General features: G+C 48.6%; 2 protein-coding genes across 3 annotated transcripts; both read left to right on the forward strand.

Annotated features, from left to right (window-relative positions):
- Positions 1–52: 52 nt before the first annotated feature.
- ssr1 (signal sequence receptor, alpha) lies at positions 53–3,770 on the forward strand. Of its 2 annotated transcripts, XM_061265932.1 has the most exons (10): positions 53–220; positions 1,086–1,240; positions 1,306–1,405; positions 1,588–1,691; positions 1,781–1,939; positions 2,002–2,078; positions 2,163–2,241; positions 2,314–2,407; positions 2,659–2,673; positions 2,870–3,770. In XM_061265932.1, the coding sequence occupies exons 1-10, from the start codon at positions 145–147 to the stop codon at positions 2,935–2,937; spliced, it is 927 nt and encodes a 308-aa protein (XP_061121916.1). In that variant the 5' UTR covers positions 53–144; the 3' UTR covers positions 2,938–3,770. The 2 variants fall into 2 exon arrangements, with proteins under 2 accessions (XP_061121916.1, XP_061121917.1); XM_061265933.1 differs by lacking the exon at positions 2,659–2,673.
- Positions 3,771–6,472: 2,702 nt separating this feature from the next.
- Positions 6,473–10,975, forward strand: LOC133143776 (uncharacterized). Its single transcript, XM_061265931.1, has 18 exons — positions 6,473–6,533; positions 6,616–6,663; positions 6,740–6,906; positions 7,284–7,403; positions 7,486–7,593; positions 7,667–7,696; positions 7,763–7,900; positions 8,250–8,402; positions 8,556–8,690; positions 8,752–8,900; positions 8,971–9,091; positions 9,164–9,215; positions 9,285–9,351; positions 9,421–9,554; positions 9,620–9,669; positions 9,728–9,901; positions 9,980–10,125; positions 10,198–10,975. Exons 3-18 carry the CDS (start codon positions 6,753–6,755, stop codon positions 10,306–10,308), a joined length of 1,842 nt encoding a protein of 613 aa, XP_061121915.1. The 5' UTR covers positions 6,473–6,533; positions 6,616–6,663; positions 6,740–6,752; the 3' UTR covers positions 10,309–10,975.

Genomic DNA, 10,975 nt, shown 5'->3' on the forward strand with positions numbered 1-10,975 from the left:
TGGCGGCAGCGCGTTTACATGCTATTTCGCTTGCCTCATACCAAAGAAGAAGAAGCGAAGTAGTGCCGAAGAAGAAGAATTACCGCAACCGCTGCCAGTGTGTTTCAGTGTGTATTTGTGCGTAAATGAAAGGGCGCTAATTTGATGTTAAAAATGATGTTTCTTCCCAAATTCCTTTTGCTGACCTTGTTGGCTTTCCCAGTGCACGTCGTATTCAGGGGTTCGTATGTTCTTCTACTTTTTAACCCGCGACAAAGAAAAATGAGTGGCGTTGAACTCTGCGAGCGTTAGCTTAGCTTAGCCACTGCACGCCAACGAAGGCCATTCTCCATTTGACATGTGCCACATGAATGACAATATTCTTATGATACAATGTTGATATTACGAGTTTCAGAAAGATTGCCTCGCAGTTTGTGCTTCAAATCGCCCCCAATTTGCAGAAAATGCGCACTTAGACGTTGTGCGCTCCCTTACACTGACGTGTCCTTACTGCTAGCTGCAAGCTAAGCTTCTTGCTAAAGCCTTTTCTTTGCTTATGTTGTCATGACTTTAATGGTAAAAAAAATCCAAGCAGCATCATATTTGAAAAATCGTCACGCTACCCTTTGTCTTTCCGAGGAACCATTTTAAGAAACCAAAATGTAACACACCAAGTGGATACATTAAAATTTAAAATTTCGACAGGCACTAATCTCTCATTTTAGGGAAGTCACTTGCCTCATGTTTTCCATGTACAAATATATATTTTAGTACCTTTCTGACGCAAACATGTAAGCCCCCCCCCCCCCCGTCAAAAAAAAACCCCAAAAAGTGCTCAATGACCCCTGTAGTTTTTTACTGCCTACTTGAGATTGCCTAATCTAGACAACACAATCAGATGAAAAGTGCAAAGTTTGTCGCTGAAGTTGTTTTCAGCATTGTGTCACTCCACCATGCACACTGACACGTTGAATGGCAAGCGCTTTGGTTTCTATAACCATCATCACAAAGGGAACCAAAGACGAGTAAAACATGCAATATCACCCCATTATACAATTAATACATGAAAAAACAAAAAGATGTCAACAGAATGTTTGTGCGTGCAGCGCCGCTGGTGGGAGCCGAGGTTCCGAGCGAGGATGATGACATGGACGTGATGGAGATGGAGGAAGACATCGTCGACGACGTGACGGCGGATGATGTCACGGCGGACGATGAAGACGACGAAGCTGAAGTCGAAGATGACGAGCACACGGAACTGGTGAGATGAACAAATGCATACAGTGGGAAAAATAATTGTCGGTTAACGTTGCTATGCGTTTGTAGATGGAAGAAAAGGAGACGGAAGAAGAGGAGGAAGCGTTGGTCGGGGAGGTGAAGGCGTCTCCTTACGCGGACACCACCATCCTGTTTGTTAAAGGAGAAGGTTGGTGGTCCTACCTTTAAACTGCTTCTTTAAACACAAATAGAGCAGGCAGAGCACATCAGAGGATGAAACATTTTAGATTCAAATGTCAAATAATCATGAAAGTCTGCTAGCTTATTGCTAAGTGTAAGGGGAGACGCCATAGACAGGCTAACGCAAGTTAGCGTAATGTTGTGTTTCAGACTTCCCGGCCAACGACGTCGTCAAGTTCCTGCTGGGCTTCACTAACAGAGGTTTCGAGGACTTTGTGGTGGATTCCCTGGATGCTTCGTTCCGATATCCGCAGGTAAGAAACGGACTGGACTGGATCAGGCGCGACATAGGTCGCCGTCCTCGCCGCTCTTAATGTGTTATCTTTGTTGTGGCTGGCCCCAGGACTACCAGTTCCACATCCAGAACTTCACGGCACTCCAACTGAGCACTGCGGTGCCGTCCGGGCGCCAGGCCACCTTTGAGTATTCTTTCGTCCCAGCGGAGCCCATGGGTGGGCGCCCCTTCGGCCTCGTCATCAACCTCAACTACAAGGATGCCAACGTGAGTGCGGGGGCGCCACCGTAGCAACGCAGGCCGTCAAATGACGACGCCTTCTCCTGCAGGGTAATATCTTCCAGGAAGCCGTCTTCAACCAGACGGTCACCATCACTGAGAAGGAGGACGGGCTTGACGGAGAGACGTGAGCGGTTTTGTATTTTTGTGGGGCGGGGGTGCAATGATTGACCAAAGCGTTTGCCAACCAACTTGCTGCTGCGCTCTCCAGCATCTTCATGTACATCTTCCTGTCCGGCCTGGGCCTGCTCGTCGTCGTCGGGCTTCACCAGCTGCTGGAGTCCAGAAAGGTAGCCGTCCGCCGATAAACGTGACGGGCGTGTCGTGCGTACGTGTAACATGTAACGTGTCCGCACGAGCAGAGGCGGCGTCCCGCTCCAAAAGTGGAAATGGGAACCTCGAGTCACAACAACGTGGATCTCAGCTGGATCCCGCAAGAAACTCTCAACCAGATGAGTAAGTCCGAGCTCGCGCACTCCGCTCGCAAGCTACTCTTCACTCGACTGGTCGCTCCACCCTTGTCTTCCCTCTAGTCTGCTGTACTTATTTCTAGTCTATCTAGTCTAGTCTGTTTTCTATTGTGTTGTTCGGCATATGTTGTTCTGTCAGGAGGTCCTTCCCCCCCCCCCCTTTTTGAACTTTTCTGTGCATGAGGATCACTCACTCACTTGTCTGGTTTCTCTTGCCGTTTCCTGTCACGCCATCAGTGCAGAGTCGCAGAGGTGAGCCATCGTTGCACTCGCTGCGCCCCCCCGCTCCCAATCACAAACGTGCTGTCGTATTCGCACACTAATCACACGCATGCACTTTTTGACATTCCGACCGTCTTGAATATTTGAAGCCGAATACCGCATCTTCTGATTCAGCCCTCCGTCATCGGTCAGTCTCTTGTAGCCATTTGATTTTTGTCTTTCTCAGATAAAGCGTCGCCCAGAAGGTCTCCGCGCAAACGCAACCACAAGCGCTCGGCGGGATCTGACGAGTGACCAGCGTGCCAAGACGTCAAGGGCGAGGACGGCAAGGCCTTGCGCCGTCGCCGGCTGAGGATGATAACCGAGAGTGCCATTGCGCTGAACTTGCCCTCCCCCCCCCCCTTCTCTTTTTCCCTTTTTTTTTTTCTTCTCTTCTCAAGAAACTTAAGATGCTGAACTCTCTTCCACACGACACCCAGATTGAGCAGGACGATTGTGTTGACACTGATGATGAGCAAGTTGATTTTTGAAGACATTTAACTGCTGAAGCCACTGTAGTGAAGCGCTGAAACTGAGACTATAAGATTGGAAAACAGTAAGCCAGAAATGTACATCATTAAAGTTATTGTAATTTCCTCAAATATGGAGTCTACTTCTGACAAGTTGAACGGTTAAACTCAGGTTTGAAGATATTAAAATACCCTCAGTTCCCCCATTAATTAATCAACCCGCCAGGCACATTTATGAGAAACTTGACCGAAATTTAGCGGACATGTTCCGAAGTCTTGTTTGCAGCTCTCCACTAGAGTGTCAAATAAAAAGAAACACTTGTTTTCTGAAACGTTTGTGTGATGCACTGATGACTCGACAAGTTGAAAAGGATGATGATGAAGACGATAATATGAAATTTTCATTGGTTTACAGACCTGCGCGTCTGCTAATTTATTGGAAAGACATTTCTGGTGTGGGTGTAATGTTTGTTTCACCACTGGGAGGCGACACTGCTGTCGTATGTTTTTGTCAGAAGACAAGTGAGAAATGAACTTTGACCTTTATGTCAAGGGCTATTACGTTCATTGATTTTTTTATTTGCTTTTTAATGTCCAGCAAATAAATGTTTATTTGCACTTGTTGCTTCGTTGGTTGCCTTAATTTAAAAAAATATAATTAATGTGATTTACTGGGTCAAATGCTTTTGGTTGATGAAAATCCCAATAACGTTTTGATAATCTGATGTTCTCTATTAAGATCCATTAGTGTCCTTCCGGAATCCATATTGACTGTCAGCTAAAAGCTTTTTTTTTTTTTTTTTCTTCAATCTCGTTTTGTCGTTTTTCTGTGAACAGATATATATCAGTTTTATCTCTCACACACACACACACACACACACACACACACACACACACACACACATACAATATCCACATTTTTTTTGTCAGATGCTGGTTGAGGTCTGATCCCCTCAGCCGTCTACCCTGTTTGAGTAGCTCCAATTTGTGTTTGCAAACCGTACTGTTACTGCTGCTTTGGTTTTAATATTTCTCGATGGTCCCCCCATCTAACTCGATTCATTTTGAGCTGAGAAAGTCGATCACCCGCAGCTCAACGGATGACGCGTCCTCCTCACTCGGCTCCTCTTGATGATGTCGTTCATTCTGGTACAGGTTACATCAGGGTTATGACGAACGCATTCTCTCTGTGGTTGGGCGCCAATGCCTCCATCAGTGGCGAAGGCAGCACGTGGGCTGACGGAGCCTTGGTCACTTACGTCCCCTCGACTTCAGGTCTGCCGGAGACGGTTGTCTGCTGCCATTTGGAGGAACGGAGGAGCACTGAGATCTTCTCTCCCGCCCCCCAGGTTCCCCCCAGGATAATTGTCTTTCCTTCCTCACTGGCAACGGCAACTGGCACTACGACTCGTGCAACAAGGAGAGAGGTTACGTCTGCAAGAAAAGAGGAAATGGTAAGTGAGAGGCAGCGCCCCACCGACTCATCGCCCCTTGACATCTGTCTGTGCCTTGATGTCTCTCTTCCTTTCCTCTTGCAGTAAAGCCTACACCGGCTCCTGACCGTAAGTCACCTTCGACTGCGCCGAAAACCATGACCCTGGAGTCACACCATGCCAACCAACAAATTCTGTGCTTTTTCGTTTTTATGAAGTACTGAGCCACGTGTTGAATGTTTTTTGCATCGTTTTACCCTGTACAGCGGCACTTTGGTTGTTATTCAAGCGCGAAGGTGAATGTTCCGGAATCCTTTCAAAATGGCTAACCCTAACCAAGTCGAGTCCCGGATCTTCCAATTTGCCCGAGAAAATGTAGATTTGGCCAACAGTGACCCGCAAATTGCCCTTTGCTCAAAATGGTGGACTGAAGGGCAAAAACCGGAGTGTGCTCTGATCTGTTCCCCAAATTGTGCCCTCAGCCAGCAAGTGTGCTCCCGGGTGGCTCAACCACGGCACCAACTGCTACAAGAAGGAGGTGGTGACGCCCAACGGTTGGCTGGGGGCCTGGCACCACTGCGTCCGGATGGGCGGCAACCTGCTCTCCATCACCACCTCGGACGAGGAGGAGTTTGTGAAGGGCACCGTGGGCAAGGACACCCCCTTCTGGCTGGGACTCTCCAACCAGGTGAGACGGAAGCGCAAGCGGCCGTCGACTGCTGCGACAAGTGGGACTGTTGTTCTTTTTCCCCCCAGAAATGCGACAAGGTCTGGTGTCGCTTTGAAGGCGGGAGCCAGAAGCTGACCTGGTCCGATAACGAGACAATGAGTCACACCAACTGGGCCGCAAATCACCTCGAAAGGTAAGCCGTAACAACTTTGCATGCTGTTGTCAGGCGGAGGAGCCAATTTTGAAAAGGGCCATTTGGGGAATGGGAAAAAAAAAAAACACGGGAAAATAATTGCTTGTTTCTTTTCTCCCGACAGCGCCGACGTTGCGTCCTGCGCCTACGTCAACCAAGGGGGAATGGGTGAGCCCGGCAAGTGGCGGTCTGGCTCCTGTCGTTCCTCGTTGGCCTACATGTGCAAACGGCCGCTGAGTAAGCCTGCACGTTTGTAATCAGGTTGACTTTGAAAAGAGAAAAGCTCAAACAGGTCCTTTTTTATGCAGGCTGCCCGAAGTGTTCGCTCAAAAGTGGTCCTGCTGTAGTGACGAGTGAGTTGCAGCACACTTATATGCACTTGAACATCTTGTCATGGTCATGTTTTTCTTTGCGGCCCCAGCCTCCGACTGCCACGACAACACCTTCCGCTATGGCGATTATTGTTATCGTTACGAGAAGACGCTTAAAACCTTTGACGATGCTGAGAAGTTCTGTCTTTCCCGGGGAGGCCACCTGGCTAGCGTCCACTCCAAGAAAGAGGCCCAATTTGTGTATGGTGAGCACCAAGAGCAACCGCCGCAGTCGTCATTTGACTGAAGCTCTTTTTGCCCTGAAGCTCGTGTTCTCCTTCCTTTCCTCCAGATCACTCGCGGACCTCACAATCTCCTTTCGTGGGACTCAAGACGACGGGCGACGACTACAAGTGGAGTGACGCAACAACTTACGTGAGTGAAATGCCTTTTAAAAAGGCTTAGGGTTATTTTTCAAAAGAGGAGTTGGGAAAGTCCAAATTTGAGCAGGGTAAAAAAGAGGGGAGAAATGCCGCTCGAGGCTTCATCGATTGGATTGTTTTGGAGGGAAAATGGGTAAAACTTGAGCGCGAGTGAGCGATTGCCGAGGAAGGGCGTTGGGAAGCCGAGCAGACAGTCCAACACGCTTATGTCGTCCACAGAACTACGACGCTTGGCAGGATGACACCACGGGGGACTGCGCGTCCCCAAATTCTGTTGGGGAGTTGAGTGCCAGCCCCTGCAACACGCAGCGGCCATTTGTCTGCAAAAGAGGTGCAAACGCCCCTTCCGAGCGCTCCTTCTGCACACATCAAGCATTTGCTCATATTTGCAACCCCCCCCCCTTCCCCCGCAGCCAAGCGTGGAGGGCCTCAACAGCTGCCACCATCAATCGGCCAACTACGTAGGTGTCGTTGCGCACTGCAGCCGTCTTACCCCATCGGCACGCCGGCTTATGCTGTCTTATGTCTGGATTGCAGGCTGGACTGAGAAATGCGGCTGGTGGCTGGACGACCCCACCAACGACTTCTGTTCCTGATGATCCGCCAGCCCACCAAGACATGGCAGGAGGCGCAAGCTGACTGCAAAGGCCGCCAAGGGAACCTGCTCAGCATCGCCGACTCGCTCGAGCAGCGCTTCGTACACGGTAGGAGGCCATGAATTAAAATATATTGGCCATAAACAAGTGGATCCATTTTTATTTTCCAACATGAAACAAACAAGAAATAGAAGCTAAAGTAAATTGAAAAAGGCGTCATGTCTTCGTATGCGGTCGTCATATGGCTGGCCATGAAGTTGCTAATTCTTTGAGAAAACCTTTTTTTTTTCGTGCTACGCCTTCCTTTCCAACTCAAAACCTGAGACATGGCCAGCTTTGCTTGGGTGTTTTTTTTTTCATTTCACTCTTTGTTGCGGTATTGTTAGCGCTTTGTCACAGCCGTGCCACATCCATCAAGTTGAAGTGCAGAGTCAAGTGTTGAGTCGTTTTGGAATAATCTTGCATGTTCTCTTTGGGATCCAAAGGTATCGCCAAGGTTCTGATGGGTGATGCCTCCCTGTGGTTGGGCGCCAGCGCCTCCATCGAGCATGACGGCGGCAAGTGGGCTGACGGAGCCCCCTTCTCTTACCTCCACTCAAGTGCAGGTTGGGCAGAGGCGGTTGTCAGCTGCACTTTGGAGGAACGGATGAGCGCTCAGATCTTGTTTGCCTCCCTCCCTCCCTCCAGGTGTCACTCAAGGGGGGAAATGTCTTTTCTTGCTCACTGGCAGCGGCGACTGGAAGCGTGACGAGTGCGACAACAAGAAAGGCTACATCTGCAAGAAAAGAGGAAAAGGTAAGTGAGATGTGATGCCCCGCGGTGGACCGTCATCACGTGTCGACATCCACGTTCTGGTTCCCGCTTCTAGGAAAGACACATCAGCTGCCGCCACACGACGGTAAGTCGCCTTCAACGTCTCGGTAAAAAAAGACACGGAGAGAAGTCGACGGTTGTGCTCTCACAGGCTACAAGGAGGAACTTTTCTGCCTTGACGATTTGAAAGCCCTCGAATGTCCCGATGAAAGAGTCATCCGCATACGGTCGGCTTTCCATGGACGGGAGCGTGGCGACGTCTGTCCGAGTGGCGGCAGCGGATCACGCGGTAAGAATCCTCCAGCGGCATCGTTGTTTTTGGCTCGCTGTCCTGGAGCCGTTTCTGTCACGAAGTTTTCACACGCCGTCAGCGTTGGCGGTAACTCGTTTGTAACATATAACTCAATATCAACATGCATGGGCATGGACGTGTGAGCGATGGCAATAGAAAATGTTTATTTGACCTTTGAATAAAAATGGACAACGATGAAAAAGAGCTAAGCCGGGCGCTTTTTGGATTCCTCTTTTTCTAATAGTCATTAACCATTAAAATTCCCTACGTCCTGTGACAAGTTGGAGTCAGTATGTAAGAGTGCGAATAAAATGCGCGTGAAATGGTGGTGTGTTGTCACTTGCAGATGACTGCAGGGTGGAAGGGGCTCTCCGTCACTTCAGAGGATTGTGTGACAACCATCAGAGTTGCCCCATTTACCCCATTCACCTTACGGATACGGACTCCTGCCCTGGTGTCTCCAAATACCTCCGCGTCGTCTACAGCTGTGAGGAGAAAGGTGGGCTTCACATCCTGACACTTGCCGATGATGTGCAAGGAAAGAATCCAACGGATCCCCAGATAGAGCGTCGGCTAGGAACGGGTGACCAGACATGAGAATGAATGAGCGAGCGTGCCTTCCACATTGTCTTTTTTTTTTGTCTTTCCTCAGTGTGTCTTGATAGTCTGGGCATCGCGGACGGGAGAATCCCAGACGACTCTCTTTCAGCCTCTTCCTCTGCGATCAATGCCGAACCTCACAAAGCCCGTCTGGGGGGCAGCGGTTGCTGGAAGCCGTCCAAAATGCGTACGTAAAAACAAAAGTTGTGGTTTGGTATCCTGAGCAATGGAATGCCTTCCGCCCTCAGTGGGCAGCTGGATCCAGGTGAACCTTGGTCAGAACTTCAAGGTCACGGGCATTGTGACCCAGAAGTGTACATACCAAGGGCAAAGTTCCAGCGTATTTTCCATGCAGTTCAGTATTGACGGAGCGACTTGGTATCACCACCCTAAGCAGGTGAGCGGACTCTCGACTTTGTCGTTCAGGCTGTTGTCATTCATTGCAAACACGCGTGTTTTGTTTCCAGCCTTCTGTGGGGACGTATATTCTAACCAGGCCCATCTTCGCCAAGTACGTCCGCCTCATGCCGATGTTCAAGGGCCTACGCTTTGACGTCTTGGGGTGCACGTCTGACGACACCGCTCTCAGTGAGTACGACGTTTGGAGTGCAGTGAGAAACTAGCAAGAAACGGGCTTTGATTTTCCCTTCCGACCCACAGAGATCTTATGCAGCAGCACAGCCGCCAAACTCGCCCTCGACGGTTCAATGACGTGAGTCGGACTTGATAAGACATTTCTTGCCGAAAAGCCTCCTCCTTACTAAACGAACTACTTCCGCAGGGTCCGGTGCCCACCGGGCTGCGCCAAAGCCGACTACAAGGTCTACGGAACACGGCTCTACGAACCGGTATGTTAATTACCGCACGACCTGCAAGCGGAGTGTTTGTTCTATGTCTGAGACATTCTCTGAGTGCAGGACTCGAACATCTGCGCGGCCGCTATTCACTCGGGAGTCATTGAGAACCAGATCGGAGGAGATGTGACTTTGCTGAAGGAAGAGCCACAGACAGCCTACAACAGCTCCACCTGTAACGGAATCAACTCGAAAGTGTGCGTGCTCCGCTGTCACTGGCGAGTCCAAGATGCCCGGCTCATTCTCACTTTACTGTCTGCAGATATGTTGACGAATTGGCTCCGTCTCCGTCTTACACTTTTGCTGACACGGGTGAGTAGAATGTCCAGAATAGAAAGCATTTCTTCACGTGACGCCATCTTGCACGCAGAGCCGAGATGCTTGGGACCTGACTGGGAGGAGTTTGCGGACTTCTGTTACAAACGTTCTAATGATACAAAGAAGTGGTACGACGCTCGACACTTCTGCAGGAGTCTCGATGCCGAGCTGGTGTCTATCCTCTCCGAGGCTGAGTCGGATTGGCTGCAGGACCTATTGAAGTCTGGTGCGTCGCTCACATTGGCTCGATATCTGCCATATCTGGAAAGCCCTTGAGAACTCTGTTGCTGCTTGTCCTCTGCAGCCCCCGGAGACACGTGGACCGGACTGAAAGACCTGGGCGATCGCGGCAGATTCGTGTGGTCGGACCGTCGGAAGGTGACCTTCACCAACTGGGCTCCGGGAAAACCTACCGCCCTGATGGAGAATTGCGTGGCCACCTTGAGCGAGGTAGGTGCAGAAAAGATTGACCCGCTCGCCGAAGACAAGTTTAGATTTAAAACCAATCATTTTGACTTTCAGTCTGGCAAATGGAAGATGATGTCCTGCATGCAACTCAACGGCTACGTGTGTAAGATGCCCACAGTGCGTTATCCGGTGGATTTGGAAAGTGCCAATGGAAGTTGCGAGTAATCCTATGAATGCAATTGACCTTGCATGAGCATTCTGCTTGGTTTACCATGCATTTTGATTGACTGGTTGATTTACAATGCATTCTTATGATTGATTAACCATGCATTAGTCGTCTTGTTAGTTACCATGTGTTATTATTCTGTTTAAGTTACCATGCATTCTTCTTCTTGACTTAACATGTGATATTGTGATTTACCATGCATCATTATTATTATTTTGTTCAATTTACCATGCATTATTATGATTGATTAACCATGCATCAGTCTTTTTGTTAGATTTACCATGTGGTGTTATTCGGTTTAAGTTACCATGGATTCTTCTTCTTTTTGACTTAACATGACTTATGATTTACCATGCATTATTGTTATTTTGTTCACTTTACCATGGATTCTTATAATTGATTAACCATGCATTAGTCGTCTTGTTAGATTTACCACGTGTTATTATTCTGTTTAAGTTACCATGCATCTTCTTCTTGACTTAACATGTGATATTATGATTTACCATGCAATATTATTATTTGGTTCAATTTACCATGTTGTTATTCTCTTAGATTAACCATGCATTTTCATAATTGATATTTCATTTACTTGTTAAATTTACCATGCATTATTATTCCATCTGTTGTTTGACCATGTTTAATTGACCCCCCAAAAAACAATAAAAT

Source organism: Syngnathus typhle, linkage group LG19, assembly GCF_033458585.1.
Source record: "Syngnathus typhle isolate RoL2023-S1 ecotype Sweden linkage group LG19, RoL_Styp_1.0, whole genome shotgun sequence".
Lineage (NCBI taxonomy): Eukaryota > Metazoa > Chordata > Actinopteri > Syngnathiformes > Syngnathidae > Syngnathus > Syngnathus typhle.

What these genes read in the sequence shown, in the direction of transcription:
- ssr1 (XM_061265932.1), top strand. Translation starts at nt 145, where the DNA reads ATGTTAAAAATGATGTTTCTTCCCAAATTCCTTTTGCTGACCTTGTTG. An exon ending in TCAACTACAAGGATGCCAAC is followed by an intron (nt 1,940 to 2,001) that starts GTGAGTGCGGGG and finishes CTTCTCCTGCAG; the next exon opens with GGTAATATCTTCCAGGAAGC. An exon ending in GACGGGCTTGACGGAGAGAC is followed by an intron (nt 2,079 to 2,162) that starts GTGAGCGGTTTT and finishes TGCGCTCTCCAG; the next exon opens with CATCTTCATGTACATCTTCC.
- LOC133143776 (XM_061265931.1), top strand. Translation starts at nt 6,753, where the DNA reads ATGCGGCTGGTGGCTGGACGACCCCACCAACGACTTCTGTTCCTGATG. An exon ending in CTGCAAGAAAAGAGGAAAAG is followed by an intron (nt 7,594 to 7,666) that starts GTAAGTGAGATG and finishes TCCCGCTTCTAG; the next exon opens with GAAAGACACATCAGCTGCCG. An exon ending in TCAGCTGCCGCCACACGACG is followed by an intron (nt 7,697 to 7,762) that starts GTAAGTCGCCTT and finishes GTGCTCTCACAG; the next exon opens with GCTACAAGGAGGAACTTTTC.